General features: G+C 34.5%; 2 protein-coding genes across 2 annotated transcripts; one reads left to right on the top strand and one right to left on the bottom strand.

Annotated features, from left to right (window-relative positions):
- The first annotated feature begins 556 nt into the window (after nucleotides 1-556).
- On the top strand, nucleotides 557-3407 carry LOC120208569 (putative disease resistance protein RGA3). The gene is made up of 6 exons (XM_039207799.1): nucleotides 557-629; nucleotides 1956-2089; nucleotides 2214-2284; nucleotides 2377-2604; nucleotides 2664-2697; nucleotides 2811-3407. The coding sequence occupies exons 1-6, from the start codon at nucleotides 557-559 to the stop codon at nucleotides 3405-3407; spliced, it is 1137 nt and encodes a 378-aa protein (XP_039063730.1).
- An 8251-nt stretch (nucleotides 3408-11658) lies between these two features.
- Nucleotides 11659-12360, bottom strand: LOC120208564 (endoplasmin homolog). Its single transcript, XM_039207795.1, has 2 exons — nucleotides 12199-12360; nucleotides 11659-12093 (listed from the first exon to the last, which is right to left on the bottom strand). Exons 1-2 carry the CDS (start codon nucleotides 12351-12353, stop codon nucleotides 11715-11717), a joined length of 534 nt encoding a protein of 177 aa, XP_039063726.1. The 5' UTR covers nucleotides 12354-12360; the 3' UTR covers nucleotides 11659-11714.
- Nucleotides 12361-23463: the final 11103 nt, after the last annotated feature.

Genomic DNA, 23463 nt, shown 5'->3' with positions numbered 1-23463 from the left:
GTTGAAGGTGAGTTTCATCTCCATCTTTAAATATTAATCCCAATTCAAAAATCTTCATCTTTAAACACGAATCCCAATTAAAACAACTGCAAGAAGTTAACCATTATAGCACAATGCAAAAAGCTTCATCAATGACTTTACTTTTCAAGTGAAGCTAAAATGGGAAACAATTGAGTTGACCCAACGTTTACAATATTTTTTGAAATGAATTTTTGAGTTCAGAATATTTTCTGAGTTCAAAAGATGAAAATAACCACACACACACAAAAACCTATTTGAGATAACGAAAGTGAGGAAGAAATTATTTTAAAAATGAATCTTTCTTTTTTAAGTATAGCATATGGTCCAATTTTTCCAATCTGTTTAGCTTGGCGCAACAATTACTCAATGGTTTGACCATCGGATTTGTGACCCAACTTCGGAGGATGATGAAACGACGAACGGCTATATCCATGAAGTTAAAGATATTTTTAGGTTAAAAGGACATCCGATTTGTGTTCAAGAGGATAAAACGGGTTTAGTGAAAAAATTTAAGACTAATTAGCCACTATGAACGATGATCGATGATGACTGGCATGGTGATCGACGCATTAGTCGGCTGCGACGAATGGTGGTCGGAATTCGAGCAGGTTGAAAGAAAATAAAAGGAACAAAAAAAGAAAAGAAAGAAAGTGAAAGAAATTTTGAGTTTTTATATAGATACAAAACAACGTTGTTTTGGTAGGAATTTAATTTTTTAAAAACAACATCGTTTTGATGTAATGTATCATATCATAACGCCGTTAAATAATTAACGGCATAGTGACCAAAACATGAGTAATGTCAAAGTTCAATAAATAAATTGAAAAAAATAAAAATACATTGAATGAAATAGGAGAGAGAATAAAGTTTAGTGATGATTTGTATAATTTACCTTAATCTAAATATAAAAGTAAGTACTTAAATTATATATTTTTTTGTATTTAGGTGTTTAAATTTTTTTGTCAATTTAGATGTTTAATGTTACAAAAAAATATCTTAAAAATATTATTATATTTAAAAAAAAATATTTTCCCTAAAATTATATAAAAAAGCAAAATCCCTAACCTAACCTTATCATCCTTGTCGGCTGTCGTCGCATATAACTCTTCTATGAAAGAACTCTCTTTCGTTGTTTAGTTTTATGTTCTATCTAAGCAAGGGCTTTGAGTTCCGTTGATGCAAAAGCAAAATAGGACTTTGAAAAACAATCACATATTCCCTCTGAGGGCAGTTTATGATTTTCATCCATTTATGTTGTTTTTCTTTGTATGGGTTTTAATTTGCTCACTACTGGCTCTTAGCTCAATAACTTAGATTTGAGAAATGGTTGATTCCTTATTATTATGTTAAGCTATAATAAAAAGGAGAGATAAAAAGATAATAATAATTGTATCAAATTTATAATTTTTTTTATTAATTTGTGAAAAGTATAAAATAATATATATTCAAAAATAACTTTCAACCATTTGACATTGATCGTTCGTACTTCTAACATTCTTAATATTTAAACCCGAAAATCTTAAAATATAACAATAATTTTTTTATTGCCGAGGCACTGAACCGTGCTACTAAATTTATAATTATATCTTAATAACGACACTATTATATTTTTGCATTGAAAGCAACACGTTTCACACAAAACAATAAAAATAAAAAAAATTGTTCCACTAACCTAATCCCAAGCTCCGACCATTGCAAAAACCACAAGTTTGCTTTGCGTTTCTCTCTTCATTTCCCTCAAATATTTCTCTTTCCTTGTCTAAATCATGGCCGAATCCTTTGTATTTAACGTTGCAGAAAATGTTATTTCGAAACTATGCGATCTTGCTAGCCAAGAAATTATCCTAGCTTGGGGCATTCGGGCGGACCTTGAAAAGCTTGAAAGCACGTTAACGACCATCAAAGCTGTGCTTTTAGATGCTGAAGAGAAACAGGTTCATCGGAATCAACTCCGGGTTTGGCTACAAAGGCTGAGGGACGCCTGTTAGACACAGAAGATGTATTGGATGAATTCGAGATTGAAGCATTGAGGAAGCAAGATCGGAAAGAGAGTAGGATCGGAGAGAAGGTGGGTTATTTCCTTTCAAGTTCAAACCCACTTGCTTTTCGAGTTAATATGGCTCAAAAGATTAAAGAAGTACAACAGACCTTCCATGATCTTGCTGAGTTGAAAAACAACTTTCATCTCACAGAGATACATTATTGGCCAAGGCATGACCGGCGCTTCGACAGGGAGACCCACTCCTTCGTGCAAGCATCGGAGGTAATTGGCAGAGATCACGAGAAAACAAATTGTGAACCTGTTAACGCAAGATGATCCAGCTGGTGAGGAAGGTATACCCGTGCTTGCGATAGTTGGAATAGGAGGTCTGGGAAAACGGCTCTTGCCGAACTGGTTTTCAATGACATTTGTGTGCATAATCACTTTGAGTTGAAACTCTGGGTGTGCGTTTCCGAAGATTTTGATCTGCAACTATTGGTGCTAAAATTCGTTAAAGCCGAAAGGGGTGGTGATGGAGACCTTGGAAGCAAGAACTTGCAGCAATTGCAGATGGCATTGCGAGACTGCTTGAATGGTAAAAGGTATTTGCTTGTGTTGATGTCTGGAATGAGATAACAAAAAATGGGTGGAACTGAAACAGCTATACCCGGAGAGCTACCGGAAGCAAAATCATTGTTACCACTAGAAGCATAAAGTAGCAAAGATCACAGGTACAGTCTCCCCACACAAATTGAAAGCTCTTCCTTATAACAAATCTTTATCTTTGTTTCTCAAATTTGCTTTCAAGAAAGGGGAAGAGAAACAAAATCCAAACCTTGTGGAAATTGGCGAGGAAATTGTCAAGAAATGCAATGGAGTTCCACTGCTACTGAAGACATTGGGGAGTATGCTTTTCTCCAAAACTGCAGAGCGGGAGTGGGAACTTGTGAAAAATAGTGAGACTTGGAGATTAATGGAGAAAGATGATGAAATGGTTTATGTTCTAAAACTAAGTTATGATCAACTGTCTCCTCGGCTGAAGCAATGTTTTGCTTATTGCTTACTCTTCCCCAAGGATTATGAATTTATCGAGTTTGGGTTAATCTCATTTTGGATGGCTCATGGTCTGCTTGAATCATCGGATGAAAATGAAAATCCGTTTGACATTGGTAGGCAGTATTTGAACGAACTGTTGTCAAGATCTCTTTTTGAAGATTTTAATGTGGCATTTCTTTATGGTGTATTCAAAATGCATCATCTTTTACATGATCTGGCTCTATTGGTAGCGAAGAACGAGTGTTGTTTGGTAAACACTTTCAAGGAAAAGATTGCCCCAAGTATCCGGCATGTGAGGCTCATAAACTCCGATTCCTCCAACGAAAGTGCTTCCGATTTGGTAAATTAGGACATGTGCGTACACTAAGGTTTCCAAATATGGGAAAGACTGCAACCAGTAAATCCTTCAATGAAAATTGTCTCAGCAAGTTCCAACGTTTGAGGGTGCTTGATCTTTTTGGGTCTACTTTCGAGGTCTTGCCCAAATGGATTGGTAATTTGAAGCATTTAAGGTATCTCTCAACCTTTGTGACTGTCGCCACATGAAGAAACTCCCCAACTCCATTTGTGAGTTGCAGAATTTGCTCGGTCTTGGTTTTGCTGGTTGTGATCAAATTGAAGAGCTACCTAAGGATATGGGGAAGATGACCCGTCTCATATTCTTATCATTGGCCATGGATTAGAACACTTGAAATCTCTTCAATTCTTGATCATATGGGGCTGTGATAATCTGGAATATTTGTTTGAAGGGATTCAAAACCTCACATCTCTTCATACATTGGGTGTTGCCAGTTGCAAGAACTTGGTATCACTTCCACATGGTTTGAATAATCTTACTGCATTACAAACTCTAGTTATTGGGATTTGTGAGAAGCTTGTTTTGAGTGAGCCGCATGGATTCAAAGAGAAAGAAGATGATGATCATCAAGGTTTCAGCCTTCAATCATTGGAAACTACATGTTTACCAAAGCTGGAGAATCTACCCGTTGGCTTCTACGACGATCTACCAACACTTTGAAGAATCTGATGATTAAAGACTCTGAGAATCTCACAGCTTCACCGGAGTCGCACAATCTCACATCACTTGAAAAAGTTCAGATCATCCGTTTGCCAAAGTTATCATGTCTGCCAGAAACCATGCAGCGCCTCAAACGATTGTGTTGGGACCGTCGGCGCACCCCATGGGCGCAGCGGAAACAAAACTCGACGGTCTCACCAGCGATCCAAGTACGAAAAACTGAAATCAGGAGGAAGAGATGCGAATACTTATAGTGAGTTCCTTGAAAAACAGCAAGGACAACAGTGAATACTGGTGGTGTAGATCGGTTCCTTGTAGGTTCTTGTAAAGTTAGCAGTAATTATTAGAACAATTCTAATATTACATACAATGAGTGACATCTAGCAATATATCATTGTCACCTAAGTTACAAGAAAATACGATTCGACATATCATCTTGGTGATTAACTCTTTTATGTATTACATCCTTATGTCCTTTATATCTAGAATAGGCACAAGTCTTGGAATAGTCACACTTGTATAGCCCATTTATTGTTTCTTGATATCTATAGTAGACTTTAATTAACGAATAGTTTATGATATCTCATATCAACTTATTCGAGCATGGCCATGCGTTTCTAGTCTTACTCAATCAAGTGGCCTGTGATATATTTCCTATTATGTAGAAAGGACAAATCCTATCTTAATCATACACACCCACTACATATATTGAGATATATTCAATAACAGTCTTTATAGAGCAACCAGTTACGGAGCTTGTTTAGCTGCATCAAAACATACAACAATATATGTTGGGATAGTATTGATCTCAAGTCTGAGGATCATACATATAGTCATCACCATGAGCAATATTATGACTGTCACATAATAATCCAAGACATATGCTCACGGTCGGTCAATCCAATACATTGTTCTCTAACAATATAATCATGTATCAATTCTGACATCTCTATGTCAATGACAACGCGTTGTCATCAATCAATAACATGTTAGTCTTAAGCGTATTATTATTGTCCATGCCCATAATAATACTTGACTAGGGATCTTTTAATAATAACAATTATGTCATTATATGGACTTTATTATCTTCCAGTTTATGTTAAACACATGAAAATAATAGCGGCAATGCCTTTATTCAATAAAATCGGTAAATAAAAATATTATTACAATCATCATATGATTGGTCTTTGGGTATACTCTAACAATCTCCTACTAGCACTAAGACCAATCACTCACATATCTAATACCGAGTGACTTAGTGTGACAATCATGCCTCTGCTGTGTAAGAGGCTTCGTCAAGGGATCAACAATGTTGTCATCCGTGTGTACTCTACGTATTTCCACATCTCCTCGATCAATGATCTCTCGAATGAGATGAAAGTGCCTAAGAATATGTTTGGATCGTTGATGAGATCTGGGTTCCTTTGCTTGTGCAATAGCTCCATTATTGTCACAACGGAGTTCTACAATATCTTATATACTGGGAACAACCCCTAATTCCGATATGAACTTCTTGATCCAAACAGCCTCTTTTGCTGCTTCATTGGCTTGCAATGTATTCAGCCTCTGTTGTAGAATCAGCTATTGTGTCTTGCTTTGAACTTTTCCAGCCCCAGCACCTCCATTAAGACAAAACACAAAACCCGATTGCGATCGTGAGTCATCCTTGTCAGTTTGGAAGCTGGCATCAGTAACCTTTTATACTAAGCTCTTCCTCCCCTCCATAGACAAGAAATTTATCCTTAGTTCTTCTTAAGTACATAAGGATACTTGTAACCGCAACCTAGTGATTTTCACCAGGGTTTTCTTGATACCGACTCGTCATGCTTAGAGCATACGATACATCTGGTCGAGTACATATCATGGCATACATTATAGAACCAATAGCCGAAGCATATGGAATCTTATTCATCCGTTCTCTCTCTAGTGGAGTTGAAGGACACATTTCCTTAGAAAGAGAAATGACATGTCTCATAGGAAAAAAACCTTTCTTGGATTCTTCCATACTGAACCTTTTCAGCACTTTGTCTATATATGTACTTTGACTCAGACCTAGAAGTCGTCTTGATCTATCTCTATAGATCTTAACTCCTAAGATATATGTTGTCTTACCCAAATCTTTCATAGAAAAACAACTACTTAACCAAGTCTTAACTGACTGTAAAGTAGGTTTATCATTTCCTATGATGAGTATGTCATCTACATACAAGAATAGGAAAGAAACAATGCTCCCACTAGCCTTCTTATAAACACAAGGCTCATCTCTTCATTTCTGATAAAACCAAACTCTTTGATTGCATCATTGAAACGAAGATTCCAGCTTCGAGAAGCTTGCTTTAGTCCATAAATAGATCTCTGTAGCTTACAAACCTTTCCAGTATCTCCTAGAAAGACAAAACCTTCTGGTTGTGTCATATACACATCCTCTTCAAGTTTTCCATTAAGGAAGGTGGTTTTGACGTCCATTTTCCAGATTTCATAATCATGGAATGCAACTATTATGAGCAGGATCCGGATGGACTTAAACATAGCTACAGGGGATAATGTTTTGTCATAGTCTACACCATGAACTTATCGAAAACCTTTAGCGACTAATCGCCCCTTGTATGTTTGTACATTACCATCTATGTCGGTTTTCTTCTTGAAAACCCATTTACACCCTATAGGTTTGACCCCTTCAGGTGGTTCAACCAAAGTCCATACTTGGCTTACTGACATGGAATCCATCTCAGATCTCATGGCTTCAAGCCATTTCTCAGAGTTTGGGCTAGACACTGCCTCTTGATAGGTCCTGGGCTCATCTTGATCCATAAGAAGAACATCTCCATGTGTCGTAACGAGAAATCCAAATCTCTCAGGTGTACGATGTTCTCTTGTGGGTCTACGCAGTGATTGTGTTTCTAAATCTGTTGAATGCTCCTCAACAACTTTTGAAGCATGCTCAACTTCAGGTTCATTTATTTGTTGCTCTTGAACTTCTCCAAGTTCAATATTTCTACCATTCCCTTTCTTTGAGAGAAATTCTCTTTCGAGAAAAACTCATGTTTGAGCAACAAATATTTTGTTCTGGTTAGGGTTGAAGAAATAATATCCTTTAGTTTCTTTAGAATATCCAACAAATATACACTTATGAGATTTAGGTTCGAGCTTTGTAGACATCTGATATTTTACATAAGCTTCAGAACCCCAAATCTTCGTAAAAGACATACTAGGACGTTTCCCAGTCCATATCTCGTATGGTGTCTTTTGAACCAATTTAGATGGAACACGATTTAGTGTGAAAGCGGCTGTTTCAAGTGCATGTCCCCAAAAAGAAGACGGAAGATCACTATGACTCATCATCGATAGAACCATGTCTAACAGTGTTCGATTCCTTCTTTCAGAAACTCCATTCCACTGTGGTGTACCAGGTGGTGTAAGCTGTGAGACAATCCCACATTCTTTTAGGAGTTCATCAAACTCTATGCTTAAGTATTCTCCACCTCGATCTGATCGAAGTGCCTTAATACTCTTTCCTAGTTGATTTTGTACTTCATTTTTAAATTCCTTAAACTTTTCATGGGCTTCAGATTTATGGCGCATAAGATAAAATATACCCATACCGACTGAAGTCATCGACAAAAGTAATAAAGTAATGGAATCCACCTCTGGCTTGTGTATTCATTGGTCCACATACATCACTATGTATCAACCCCAATAAATCACTTGCTCACTCACCTTTACTATTAAAAGGACCTTTAGTCATTTTTCCCAACAAGCAAGATTCACATACATCATATTGTTCGAAAACAAATGAATCTAAGAATCCATCTTTATGGAGTTTTGATAAGTGCTTCTCACTTATATGGCCTAAATGACAATGCCAAAGATAAGTTTGATTCGAGTTATTTGTTTTTGATCTCTTAGTATTTATGTTATAAATAGTGTTATCTTGATCCAAAATATAGAGACCATTAACCAATTATGTCGAACCATAAAAAACACTATCGAGATAAAAAGAACAACAATTATTCTTACTAATAATCTCAAAGCCAATCTTGTAACCCCCTCAGACTGATGCGGATAACCCGATCCGATCTGGAATGTCACATTAGGGCCATCTGAGCGACCCACCGTAAAAATAACGAAAAAATTTAAAACTTTTTATCAAAACATGCAAACTCATAAAATGATTTATTATTATTCAGAAATAAAGTAGGTTTTCCAAACTCAGATATAAAACAAAATACAATCTACATGCCCCCTAATCACATGTATCATACTCTGCAAGCAACGCCGAAAGAACTCCCTTGCTGATGGTGATAGTTGCACTGGTACGATTCTTTTAACCTGCAATGGTGAGTAATAGAGTGAGCTTCGAAAAGCTCAGTAATACAGAACTACCAAGTGATGCTAAAGGACATGCAGATAAATGAAAAGCCACATAGTTTCCTTTTTGAATCAGACGTATACAATTTTTTTGGTAAATCTAAGGTTCCACTGGTAGTTCATCGATTTGAAGCCATAAAGATCATAGTTCGTAGGAAGTATTCAAAGTATGACATTTCCAGGAGATCAAATAGGATAACTAGTGTGTTCCAACAATACCATAAAATCATAATAAGTACACTTATCAAATGATAGTTCAGTAAATCCCATAAACCATATTCTAGTGGAGCTTTTTTAAGCTCGGATTTTAAAACCATCGTATAAAGAGTTAACCTAAGGGAACATCTTAGGGCCTGAGAGCCTACCCAAGAAAGTTTGGGGCCACAGGACCTACCTAAGAACACATCTTAGGGCCACGGGGCCTACCCAATAATAATCTCAGGGACGCAGAGCCTACCTAAGAGTCACATTAGGTCCATAAAAATTTTCCAGCTTGATCAGAGCTGTACTTTATAAATCTGTATCTCCAATATACAATTTATACCATGATACAAATCCATAAGCCATCACCATTAAGTCGGTGCATCCATAAAATAGTAACCATAGATTTCAGTGTACCTCATGTTAAAACAACAAAATAATTTATTAAAAAAATATAAGGAACACGCTAGAGAAATTCCAGTACTTATCAGAGGTATTTTACAATAATCAGCATAGATAACATGAAACTCATGTCTTTTGATCAGATTCTAGGAACGAGATCCTATTGAAGAGAATCGGTTACTAACCGATCTAATCAGACATTTAAGGTTGATACTTTAGAATTCCACTATGTTTTCATGTGCATCCGGAAATACTGGAGTGATTTGAGTCAAAAAAGAAGAAAAGAATATTCAGGGCAATTACCATCCATGACAATCGATCGGATTATCGAACAACTTGAGCTGAACAACTCTCAAAACTGATGCCTGTCGACTGGGCAATTCATTGCCCTTCCTGGTATTCACTCTATAATACCAACAATTCTTGTCCATAAATCATCTTCAGAATCATCGCTAAATATGCCTTAAGGAATCGAACATGCATCCATATAATCTTTGTTTTCTTTCCACATTACAACAATATCAAGAATTAATGACGTATTTGATTCTTAGTTTATAACCATAAGGACCGTACATCATACAAGTTTATTGTATTTCCAAACTCATCGAATTACTTACTAAATACTCTGTCATTAAGGTTCCTTGGTTCATTTAGCAATTAATGTTATCCCGGTTACTTCAGAGTTTTCCAGAGTAATTCAGACACTTCTGAGTTTCGGATACATATTGTACTTTCGTTCAGTTCACTTTGGTCATATACTAAAATCATTTTTGGTATTCGTGATTGATTTATCTCATGAATATCCACTTCTTAATATCGAATGCGCTCTATCGTTGAGCTGAGTACTTCCATAATTATTATCAATCCAAACTTGAGGAGACGAACTATCATTCAAGTGGTATCTCTTCCATTCAAGCACTAATATAGCACTAACATTGTTTGATTGGCTTAAATTGTGTTTCATAACATTAAAGAGCAGTACAACATCCATGTTTATTTGAATTTCTTAATTAATCCAAGACATTTACTTAGTATAGACCATAATGGCATTTTGGTCTTTTTGGTGCTCAATGTTTTTCCATTCATTTCAAAGCTTGAGGATATTTATTCATTTCTGAACTTAGTGATATTCTTGAGTAATTCCATTACAACGATATTTTGGTCATTTTACATATCCAGTGTATTTCAATCATTTCTTTCCATATAATCTCTTATCATTTAATTCAAACGTATCATCTTTTCCAGTCCTTTCAAATAATTCTGACAAAATAGCACCCTCGATAATTTATTCTTCAGGTATTTACTCATAACTCGGAGATTTCCAGGTTAAAAGTCTTTACAGACATTACTAACGAATTATTAGGAATTTTCCATACAAAAGTAAGATCTCAACCATTAAATCAGTAATTTATCAGTTTAAAAATTGAATCCTCAAAGTACTTTCTCATTCAGGGTCAACTCGGACTATTTTTACCACTCAAGGGCATTTTCGTAATATCTTAACCAGATAATTTTGGTATTAACTCTTAACAAAAATAACTATAATTTAGAGATCCTATGGTTAATCGCTTTCCCGAACATTCTTTAATCTTGAAATGATTCCTTAACATATTTCTAGTATCTTGTATAAACCCTCTTGGGTTAAAAACCGGTTATCAAAATTTCCTAAGTAAAACTAGCATTTCATATGCACATCAGTAGTTTCATCATATCAATATATCTTTTAGAGTTATCAATCAACTTTCAGGGACAATTCTTGTCATTTTTCAACATAAGGGTATTTTCGTATTTTTTTACCCTACCGGAATATTCTCATAATTTCCCATCCAAATACCTTTAACATTAAACCTTTAATGAAATAAATTATATGCTACAAATCCATGATAATTCCTTTATCACTAATCACATAACTCATAATTTAATTCTAACAATCCATCAATTTTTTATATCAGTCATCCGAGCCGTATTCATTTATCGAATTTTTTACCGCATCTATATCGAGTGTAAAAATTAATTAAATACCCAAATGAGGCCAAACATATTCATTCATGCATTTATCAATACCAACATGTTCCATAAAGCATGAAAAGGTAGTAATGTATTACCTCGATTTCCATGTCATACTTATCGACCATATAAATTCCATTCGAACGCCCTCGATCTTTAATCAAACTTCCAATAATTCTTCAAATACATAACAATATAAATTTCATAAAAACGGAACTTAATTCCGAAAAACGGATCGAATCGAGTGATAAATCAATGAAAAAAATAGTTTACCGGGTTTGTATTTGACGAAACAGACTTCGAATTCGGATACATGTGAATGACTTATTACGGCTTACGCATACAGATGGATCGGGAGGTATTTGGTCGAGCTTCCAATTTTTCTCACATATCCGCAACATCACATATACGAACTCGATTCCCAGCATAAGTTCCCAAAAATGGAGGACTGAAATTGTGATTTGACCATCTTCCTATCCAAAACCACGTGACCTTCCAAATACATTTTGAAACAATTATGACATAATCATAATAATTTGGAACTTAGAAAAATAGTTTAAGCTCTTACCAAACTTGGATGGCTTACTTGAAATTTTACCATTCTCACTTTATTAACAATCTCAAAACCATGTGCGCCTATCATTCTTTTATTTTCTTCTCTTAGTCCAACTTAATCTGGATCTCCAACTTGGAAGTGTCACCTTCACCCAGAACTTCTTTGTTTGTGAGTGAAAGGAACCTAATCTTGTCCAACGCATCTACATCATTTGAGATCAACTCCCGGAGGAAAATATCCTTGTTGCTATAAAGAGAATTGATAATAATGTCCATAAGTCGAGACACCTCAGCTTGGAACTCAAATTTCTCCGCATTATTGCGAAGCGATCTAGAAGAAATCAACTCAGTTTCCCTTTTAACGACATCATAATCAGTTTGTAAACCGGTAGGCACAACGTCGATCTTTTCCTCAACTTTTGGAGGATCTACGACTACTTCCTCGGCATTTGCCTGTACTTTTCTACCTTGATCTGAGATGAGACTGAGAAGGCAAATAAGAATCAAAGAAGAAGGGATCACCCACTTCCTCATTATGTTGCTTCAAAACTGCTTTGTTAGTATAATTAATCAGTAAAGAGATCTTTACCTATTTCTCTTTCTTTGCACACATATAATAATCTCAGCTTGCTCTTGCTTAACTCTTTTGCTTCTCTGATGGAGCCTAGAGAAAAAATTATGAAGACGAAGACTAAGAGAGAGATAGACCTTCCTCTGATAGATGAAGTTTTCAAACTTCTTCATGATTTCTGAGTGGCGGTGGTTTCGTAGGTGGGGTATTTAATTAATAGAAAAAAAAATGAATGATTTGATTCAAGCTTCCAATACTCATTGTTCAAATTATCAATTTTAAAACACGGTTTCCATAAAATATCTTAGGTTTGTGGTTCTTCTTTATTTTGAGTATAATAATAATTATTATAAAATAATTCAAATAAATCAATTAATGCACTTTCACGTGAACTCTAGAATATCCCAAAACTAAAGAAGGATAATTTATAAATAAGATTCATCAATTTTTTTTTTACAAAAAATCATATTAACCCAGTAATTTATAATTTTTAAAACTTAGCCCCTATATTGGGGTGTGACAAATCTTGTCCAAACAAGAAATAGAAATAATGTTCTTAGTCAAACTAGGCACATAATAACAATCCTCTAAATTTAAATCAAGTCCACTTGGCAAAGATAAAAATATGTCTCTATAGATAATGATGTAACTCTTGCTCCATTTTCCAATCGTAGGTCCACGTCTCTTTTAGCCAGATTCCTTCTCTTTTGCAGTCCCTGTACAGAAGTACAAATATGAGAACCACACACGGTATCTAATACCCAAGATGTAGATGTTGACAAATTAACATCAATAACATAAATACCTGAAACAAACGTTCCGTTTGCTTTTGCCTTCTTGACCTCTTCAAGGTAAACATGGCAGTTTCTCTTCCAGTGTCCGGTCTTATCGCAATGGAAACATTTTCCTTCTTTGCTAACTCCCCCTTTGGGTTTCAATGCATTTTTCCCTTTTGGTTTGGTCTTACCATTGCCCTTAGACTTTGCCACTACCTTTTTCTTTCCCTTTCCTTTGTCCTTGTGGACCATCAGAATGGGCTTAGGTCCAACCTTTTTCATGTTACTTTCAGCAGTTCATAACATGCCAAGTAACTGTGGCAAAGTCTTGTTAATTTCATTCATGTTGAAATTAAGGACAAATTAGCCAAAGCTATCTGGCAACGATTGTAAGATAACGTGTTGTTTTCCATTAAATCTACAACAATGGAAATATTTAAGTAAGTAAATTTACCGAATTAAAATTTATAAATAGGACTTTATTTACAAATTACTCCCACTATTTTATTCAAAATTAAAAACCCTCTTTGCTTTAATTTTGGAAAAATTCAACGAAAATTTTTCTAGTGGGTGAGGATCCATAATACATCAATTTCCTAAATCAACTTTGGCTTTTCCTTTAGGATAGTGATTATTTAGGTAAGTAACACTTTACTAGTTACATCTCATGTAACTCCTCATTTTGGTGAACAACTTTTGTTCAAGTCATCTCATGACTTATCCAAATATTTAACCTCTAGGTTTCTAATCCTATTATAATAACCTAGCTAAGTTATTACCAATATTTCAACCGGTGAATATCACTTTCTTATTCTTCGCGTTTAACCAAGATAGATTTATGTGCCAATGCTTTGGCAAAGCCCACACAATATCGATCAAAGCCTTAACGAGGGTAAATATTGGACGGTTGAGTTAACTTAGATTATAAAGAGGGATTTATGTAATTATCTCATCATTGTTCGTTTTAATATTAGGCCCTTAATGATCTCATCAATATTTATTCTTATTTTCTCATTTGATGCATTACATACATAACAAATATAAAAATAAATAAGATACAATGGCTATAGCCCAAAACAATGACTAAGGTGGCCCATCCCAAGCCAATGGGAAAACCAAGAACCTTAAAGCCTAAGACTATTCTCTAGGCATCTTCTCTACATTCTTCTGCTCCTTGTGAATCTTCATAGGTTTACAATTTTAAAAGAAACTCGTTTTACATAGGAGGGAGTAAGATTAGAAGAGAAATACAACAAAGATATAGAAAGGCACGGCTCGCATACCGTATTTCAAAATAAACCATTGTAAATTGAACAAAGGCTATAACCATGCATATCAAACACCGTGCAAAAAAACATATCATATATATATACACGTTGTTACGCCTTTCTTAAAAATATTAATATGAGCCTTTAATTTGTACTGTTGATGAGGGGTCAAGGGGCGGAGCCCCTGGCGCGCTTAGGCCGTACCGCAACGGCCGGTGGGATTTTTTTTAAAAAACAATACTTCTGTTTCCATGGAAAAACTTCACGATTTGATAACAATTATCAACAGAATCATGCTTTTGGGATTTTCAATCCCGAAGTTTTCTACATCGGAACAACCATTGTTCCACTTTCAAACGCGATCTGCTATCAAACTCCCACAGATCATCCAACAACAAAACGATTGAAAAACATATTAACATATTAAACTTTGTGGTTATCAATTCGAACAATAATATCAGCATATTTACCGAAATCGATAAAACTAAAACATGCATCTCATACATACCGCATCAACCAAAAATTTAACCCAACTTTAGATCATACAAGTGGCTCTGATGCCACTGTTGGAACCGTCGGCGCACCCCATGGCGCAGCGAAAACAAAACTCGACGGTCTCACCAGCGATCCAAGTATGAAAAACTGAAATCATGAGGAAGAGATACGAATACTTACAGCGGGTTCCTCAAAAAACAGCAAGGACAACAGTGAATACTGGTGGTGTAGATCGGTTCGAATCGTAAGCCTCCATGAAATCACGTCTCGGCCTCTACTCAGTTCACCCGATTGAGAGCAATATTTTTCTTCCCCAAAACAGTTTTGAGAGAAAAACGGCTGAAGGTTTTTTGTGTGTGTTGTCAAACGGCTGCTAGACCTAACACACCCTTTTATAGCCAAGTTACCCTGATCATATTAGGGTTTTATTATTTCAAATTAATTAAATCTATATTTAATTAATTGAAATTTAATAATCCTTTTATATCCAAGTTACCCTAATCATATTAGGGATTTTATTATTTTAAAATAATTAAATCTATATTTAATTAATTGAAATTAAATATTTGGGATTATTAAAACATATATTTAATTAACTCTCTATATATATATTTTAGTAACGTACAACGAATTGTACATCTTTGCTCGTTTCAATCCTAGGTTGTGACCTTGTAGGTTCTTGTAACGTTAGCAGTAATTATTAGAACAATTCTAATATTACATACAATGTAACATCCCAATTTAGGGGCTAAATTTTAAGAAATTATAAAGTGGTGGATTTAATTGGTATTTTGAAAGAAACAGTGGATTAAATTGTAAAATTTCAAAGTTTGCAGACCGTTTTAAGAAGTGCAGGAAGTTCAGTGACTAAACTCTTGGTTTACCCAATTTTTATATAGGTTGAGTTATAAAACTCTTCCCCCGTGCGCAGTTCAGTATAATTTTCCAGTTTTGTCTTCTCCAACTACCCTCCTTTCAACTCCGATCTACTCACCGTCCGACCTTCGATCGACGAACCGAAACCACCATCGTGTTCATTGTCAATCGAGGAACAAAACCCCTCAAACCTTTCGTCGTGAATCATCGTCGTTCGTCGTGAATTTCAGTCGGAAGTATCGTCGGTAATAATTCGGTTTTAGTTGGTTTTTCATCGATTCACGACGATCGGGTCATCCGTTTACGACACCTCCCGCACCATCGTGTTCGTTGCATCGTTCCGAGTTCGTCAGTGCCATCCTTGGTCTCCGTTAACGGTGGCGCGTGAGGAGGTGAAGCGGTCAAAGTTTCCAATTTGTTGAAATCGAGCTCTCCGCCGTTCAAAATTATGAACCGAGCTTTGTAAGTATCTCGAAATCGCTCAAAATAATTTTTAGAAATTTTTCCGGGATTTTAGCACTGTTCACGCGCCCCCACGTACCGCCACTGTTCGTGGGGAAGGAAAAAGTGACCGGTTTGACCGGTTTTGGAACTGTTTTGACCGGTTTGACCGGTCATAACCCGACCCGACCCGACCAGTTGACCCGACCTGTTGACCCGACCCATTTACCCGACCCGTTGACCATTGACCCATTGACCGTTGACCGGCGTTGACCACTGTTGACCAAAACTTTAACCGGCTTTGACCGGGCATTAAACGACCTTTGACTTCGACCGAGTATACCTATCTTGACATTTTTTGACGTTCCAAATCCGATTCCGCTGTCTGTTTTTCGAAATTTGAACCCGAAGGCTTCGAAATTGCCGGTCAAACCCGTTGACTTTGATTTTGACCGAAAATTCCAAATTTCTGAAAAGTCATATTTTATGCTTTCGACGTCCTGAATCCGAATCCGAAGTTTGTTTCGCCAAATTCGAACCCGGTAAGCCATCTTTCACTGATTTATCACCCGATTCGATCCGTTTATCGTAATTAAGCTTCGTTTATGATATAATTTATGTTGATATGTATCTGAGGAATTATTGGAAGTTGAATTGAAGATCAAAGGCATTCGAATGGAATTTTTATGGTCGATCAGTATTGCACGGAAATCGAGGTAATATTTTACTACCTCTTTATGCTTTATGGAACATGTTTATATTGATAAATGCATGAACAAGATAATGTTGGTCACTTTGGTGGAGTTGAATAGTTTATACACTCGATATGATGTGGTAGAAATTCTGTAACTAATTACGGATCGAATGACTAATATAAGAGATTAAGGAATTGTGAGATTAAATTACAAGTTTGTGATTAGTGATAAAGAAATCAGCCCTGTATCAGCAACTTATAATTTATTTCATCAAAGGTTAAATGTTAAAGGTACTTGGATGGGAAATTATGAGAATACTCCGGTAGGGTAAAATTATGAAAATACCCTTATGTTATAAAAAGACAAGATTTGAATATGGAAGTTAAATAAGAGGATTTTACAGACATATTGATCTGATAAAAATATTGATGTGTATAAGAAATGTTAGTTTTATTTGGAAATTATGGATAACCGGTTTTAATCCTATGAGAATTTGTGAAGGATACTATAAGTTTGTTGAGAGAACCGTTTCAAGATCAGAGAGTATTCAAGAAAGCAATTAATCATAGGATCTTTAAATTATATTATTTTCGTTAAGAGCTAATATCGAAATTATCTGGTTAAGAAATTACGGAAATGCCTTAAGAGGTAGAATAGTCTGAATTGACTCTGAATGAGAAAATACTTAGAGGATTCGTACTTAACTCGATTAAGTACGGATTTGATTGTTAAAATCCTGACTTAGTGCAGGAAAATTCCTGATGTTCCGTTTGTAAAATCTGAGAAGGCACTTGACCCGGAAATATCCGAGTTATGAGTAAATACCTGAAGAACAATTTGTCGGGGGTGTTCTGTTGTCAGAATTGTTCGAAAGGACTGAAATAAATGATAAGATTGAATTTAATAGTAAGATCAGACGGAAGGAAATGATTAAAGTACACTGAATCTGTACAATGACCAAAATACCCCTGTAATGGAAATGACCCAAGAATATCACCAAGCTCAGGAATGATTGGATATCCTCGAGCTCTGAAATAAATGGAATAAAATTGAACACCAAAATTACCAAAATAACCTTATGGCCTAAACTAAGTAAATACCTTGGATTAATTAAGGATTCCAAATAAGCATAGGTATTGGACTACCTTTAAAAGTTATGGAACATAACTTAAGTGAGCCGATCAACCTTAATAATATGTCAGTACCTGAACGACATAGATATTACTTGAATGCATGTTCTTCTACTCAAGTTTAGCTCAATGATAATTTTGGAAGTATTCAGCTCAACTCAACTCTAGATTGCATTCGGTACTAAGAATTGGATATTTGTTCGACAAATCAACCACGAATACCAAGCTGAACTGAACGGAAGTACAATATGTATCTGAAATTCAGAAACGTACGAAATTACTCTGGAAAATCCCGAAGTAACTGGAATAGACTTGAATGCTAAATGAACTAAGCAACCTCAAGCACTAAGGATTAAGTAAGTGATGTGAATGAGTCTGGAAACATTAATGAACATACACAATGTACTGTTCTTCTGGATCATGAACTACAAATCAAGCACGTTAGTATTTCATGATATATTGGAAGCGTAAAATTAAAATAAAGACATTGGAAGATCTATTCAGTGATGATTCCGAAAATGATCTATGGACAAGAGTTTGTGGTATTAAAGAGTAAATACCCTGGAAGAACAATGAATTGATCAATCGACAAGCATTAATTTTGGGAGTTATTCATTTAAGAGTTGTTTGATAATCCGATCAATCGACATAGATTGTAAATGTCCTAAATCTTCATTTCTTCCTTACAGCTCAAGTCATATTCTGAATAATTGATGATTTTGTCAGTTATTGAACTCTTCCAATAGTGATTCTGAATTCCGATATTCTATCGGCATACTGAATAACTTTGTTTCTCTGCCTGATACAGTACCTCTAAATAATACCTGTAAACTCTGGTGTGTTCCCTAATTATATAAATATTTTATCTGATTTCCGAATTGAATTCTGTTCTGATACGTTACCTGAATTCTGTTCTGATTCTGATCTGGATTCTGTTCTGATATCTGATATGAATTATGTTTTGATTTTTGATATCTCTGTTTACCGACGGAGAAATGTTTTAAATGGGGGGTATTGTTGAAGGAAGAATTTTCGCAGGTTCCTCGGCTTTGTGCTCAGGGCCTTATATGTTGTGTTGGGTTGGGTGTATGGTTCTGGGAAACCTACACATTATGTTGTGTTGGGATGGGGTATATATATATATATTTTAAAAAGATCTGAAAAGTTACATGATTTTTGGGAACACACTAGAAAACCTATTCTGATCTCCTGAACTCAGTCATCCGAAATATTTCTCTGAACTGAAAGCTCATTATTCGTTACCATCTGAAATATCAGTAAGATCTTTGCTCAGCATGAAAATCTGTACATGTTCGGAAATAATAAGGAAATATATATTTATATGTATATGCACGTTCATCAGCATCATCTGGTAGTTATGTATTACTGAGCTTTCCAAAGCTCACTCTATTACTCACATTTTCAGGTTAAAAGAATTGTACCAGTGCATCTATCGACTTCAGTAAGGGAGTTCGTCCGGCATTGTTGCAGAGTATGGTACATGTGATTAGGGGGCATGTAATTGTATTTTGATTTATATATGTGTTTGGAAATCTATTTTATTTTTAAATAGTGAAAACTGATTTTATAAGTTTACATGTTCTGATAAAAAGTTTTAAATTTTCTGCTATTTTTACAGTGGGTCGCTTCGGTGGCCCTAATGTGACTTCCCGGATCGGATCGGGCTACCCTTATCGGTCTGTGGGGGTTACATACAATGAGTGACATCTAGCAATATATCATTGTCACCTAAGTTACAAGAAAATATGATTCGACATATCATCTTGGTGATTAACTCTTTTATGTATTACATCCTTATGTCCTTTATATCTAGAATAGGCACAAGTCTTGGAATAGTCACACTTGTATAGCCCATATATTGTTTCTTGATATCTAGAGTAGACTTTAATTAACGAATAGTTTATGATATCTCATATCAACTTATTCGAGCATGGCCATGCGTTTCTAGTCTTACTCAATCAAGTGGCTTGTGATATATTTCCTATTATGTAGGAAGGATAAATCCTATCTTAATCATACACACCCACTACATATATTGAGATATATTCAATAACAGTCTTTATAGAGCAACCAGTTACGGAGCTTGTTTAGCTGCATCAAAACATACAACAATATATGTTGGGATAGTATTGATCTCAAGTCTGAGGATCATAAATATAGTCATCACCATGAGCAATGTTATGACTGTCACATAATAATCCAAGACATATGCTCATGGTCGGTCAATCCAATACATTGTTCTCTAACAATATAATCTTGTATCAATTTTGACATCTCTATGTCAATGACAACGTGTTGTCATCAATCAATAACATGTTAGTCTTAAGCATATTATTATTGTCCATGCCCATAATAATATTTGACTAGGGATCTTTTAATAATAACAATTATGTCATTATATGGACTTTATTATCTTCCAGTTTATGTTAAACACATGAAAATAATAGCGGCAATGTCTTTATTCAATAAAATCGGTAAATAAAAGTATTATTACAATCATCATATAATTGGTCTTTCGGCATACTCTAACAGATTGCATATTGAAGGTTGTCATGTTTTAAGTGAGAGATGCAAACAAGTTGGAGTGGATTGGCCCAAGATTGCCCATGCTTCTCTTATAAGTTTGCATGGCAATATAATCTCAGAGGACGATTGATGAGCCCCTTATTCTCTGTAGGAAGAAATGAGCTTTAACAGCCTGTTGAGTCTACTGACAGGATTGATCTTGATGAAGATGACGATCCCGCGCAGACCATGGAAGAAGAGGTGAGTACGAAGAAGAAGAAGAGGAAAAAAAAGAAGATTAGGATGTTGAAAATGTCAATGGGGAACTCGACGAGGATGAAAATAGGACACATGTTGAGCTTCTTGCTCGTTCTCATCATGATTCAGAAGTAATATTGGATGCGTTCCACACGATGTTTCTCATGAGGATTTGAAATTTTGTATTGTTATTTTTCTGCTTACGAATTTCTGACAAATGAAATTTTGTATTTGTCGTCTCTAGTATTTCTCATGAGGCATATATATATATATATATATATATATATATATATATATATGATAAATTAGGTATTTAGTCACTCATCTATTCACATAGTTTTATTTTCGTCGCCCAATTATTTTTTTTAAATTATATCAATATTACGATTTGGTTCCACTTTAGTCACCTACCGCTAAAAAATAAATAATATTGTTGATATAAATTTCTTTTCAATGATGACTTGACATTCCCTTATGGTGATAATTCAACATCATCGTTTATTTCTTAACGGTAAGTGATCAAAATGGAACTAAAACGTAACATTAGATATGATTTTTAAAAAAAAACAACTAAAATAAAATTATAGAAATAGATAAGTTTACACACACATATACATGAGGTTGATGGAAATATATAAGCTGGTACAGACTATTTCATTTGTTGCTTGTATTGTATTTCTTAATTGATGTGTAATTGTTGATGGAAAGAATGAGGTTGTAACTATTTTATTCCGTTCATCTTTTTTGGTTTGAACATAAAGTTATTGTCGTTGTCTTACGAGTTGAAGGAGATAATCAATAGAGAGATAGCTCTTAAGTCTAAGAGAGAATCTTCTTTCAGTCTCGCATGATACTTATATACGTACCCTTAAGGTTGATATTAAACTTATAATGATCGAGGCCAATCTATAATTTACTCAAAGTGGTCTTGTTTTCTGCACTTATAGACTCTCTCTTTTTAATCAATGGCCAAGATTTAGCTAAACGATGATGTACACCCATCCATGAAAAAATCTCTTTATCTTTCCGACCTACTTCACGTGTTTAATTACTTTTATTTAATAAAACTAAGGGTAAATTACCTATTTGATTATTCACTTATTACTTAGTTTCTTTTTTAGTCATCAATTATTATTTTTTCCAAAATCATATCTAGTATTATATTTTAGTTTTGTTTGGAATCATTCGTCGTTAAAAAATTAACTGTGATACTGGCTTATCACCATAAGATAATATCACATCAGCATTAAAAAAATAATAAAATGTTATGTCAATATTATTGTTAATATTTTAACAACAAATTATTAAAACAGAACCAAAATGTTTTGTAGAAAAATAATAAATAGGTTAAACTATACATCACGTAAGCAAGCGAGTTTATACTTTTTAAATCTTTTAATTATGTATATTTTATTTATATTTGATTAAATATTATTTGGTTTTAATTTTTATATGTTTAATAATTTGTGGATATTATAATATTGTTTTACATGTTTAATATGTCGTCAAAAGAAGAAATGTTGGGTAGATGATGATCTTATTTCATTTTATTCAATAGATCAATTAAAAATTATTTTTTAACTAATTTCATTAATATAATATTATGTTTTTTATAATTTTAATTTTTTTATTAATTTTAAATGTAGGAAAAATGATCCCTCCGCCCTTGAGAGATGAAAACCGAATTAATCGACCGGACCAAATTAGTTCGGTTAATTCGGTCAGCCACTGAATTAGTTCGGTTGGAGAAGAGTTAATGTTTTTTTCAATATTCAGTTAACTATTAATTAGGTTTGAAATCGGTTAATTAACCGAAATGATTAAATATGGAATATATTATATATATTAAATAAGCTAAAACACATTAAGAATTAATACTCAAACATTTTTTAACCACACTAAACTCATTAAATTATCAAAACCTAATTAAATTTTTTAACTCAAATAAAAAAAATACTTCTATTATATTCAAATTAATCTAATTAAAAAATTATAAAAAAAAGCGGTTAATTCAGTAAACCGACCGAAATAACTTAACTTTGTTCGGTTTGGTTAATATTTTCAACAACAAAAAAGTTCAGTTCGACTAACGGTCAAAGAAAAAAAATTCAGTTAATTTAATTAATGGAAATTCGGTTCGATCAATAGCCGAATTAACCGTTTGAACACCCCTAGAGAGTGGGGAGTCACTCGAATTATTTTTTCCATATTTACAACAATCGAGTTTATATAATGTCACATTTTTTTTGCTTGGCAATAGAATTATGTTATAATAAATTATCCTAGACTGTATGCCTTGTTAAAAATCTTTCTAATCTTATTTGGGGAAAAAGAGTAAATATAGTAAGTAAAAATTGTACACACACTAAACCAAAAAGCAGAACCAAACTTAACATAATGTTACAATAGCATCAAACTCTCCAATCCACGAAAGCTAGCAGCACTGAACAAAAGGGAGCTCCACTTGAATGTAAAAATGGACTTAGATAACTCAAAATACTCAATAGCTCAATAACCAATTTAAATTAATCTTACACTTGGCCGTCGATACTTCATCAAACTGGGCAGACTTCAAAAGCAATTTCCAGAGAGATTTGATGGAGCATCAAAATAAATTACTATTTAGACTTACTCTCTCTAACCACCCAAGCAAAGCAAACCACTTCAACAACTCGTATGGGGTAATCCCATCTCAACACCCATCCATCAGCAATTGTACAGCAAACTTTTAATCAACAACTCATACGAGCACCAACAATCAATTCATTGACAACAAATGCCACTGAAGATCTCGAGCAACTCCATCACAAAACATCAT

This window comes from Hibiscus syriacus, unplaced genomic scaffold (genome assembly GCF_006381635.1).
Source record: "Hibiscus syriacus cultivar Baekdansim isolate YM2019G1 unplaced genomic scaffold, ASM638163v2 tig00016637_pilon, whole genome shotgun sequence".
In the NCBI taxonomy this organism is placed as follows: domain Eukaryota; kingdom Viridiplantae; phylum Streptophyta; class Magnoliopsida; order Malvales; family Malvaceae; genus Hibiscus; species Hibiscus syriacus.
Note: the sequence above shows the minus strand (reverse complement) of the source record. Positions and strands in the feature narration are given on the sequence as shown.

What these genes read in the sequence shown, in the direction of transcription:
- LOC120208569 (XM_039207799.1), top strand. Translation starts at nt 557, where the DNA reads ATGATCGATGATGACTGGCATGGTGATCGACGCATTAGTCGGCTGCGA. An exon ending in GGTGGTCGGAATTCGAGCAG is followed by an intron (nt 630 to 1,955) that starts GTTGAAAGAAAA and finishes GAAGAGAAACAG; the next exon opens with GTTCATCGGAATCAACTCCG. An exon ending in GACTGCTTGAATGGTAAAAG is followed by an intron (nt 2,605 to 2,663) that starts GTATTTGCTTGT and finishes GAACTGAAACAG; the next exon opens with CTATACCCGGAGAGCTACCG.
- LOC120208564 (XM_039207795.1), bottom strand. Translation starts at nt 12,353, where the DNA reads ATGAAGAAGTTTGAAAACTTCATCTATCAGAGGAAGGTCTATCTCTCT. An exon ending in GTGCAAAGAAAGAGAAATAG is followed by an intron (nt 12,094 to 12,198) that starts GTAAAGATCTCT and finishes TTGCCTTCTCAG; the next exon opens with TCTCATCTCAGATCAAGGTA.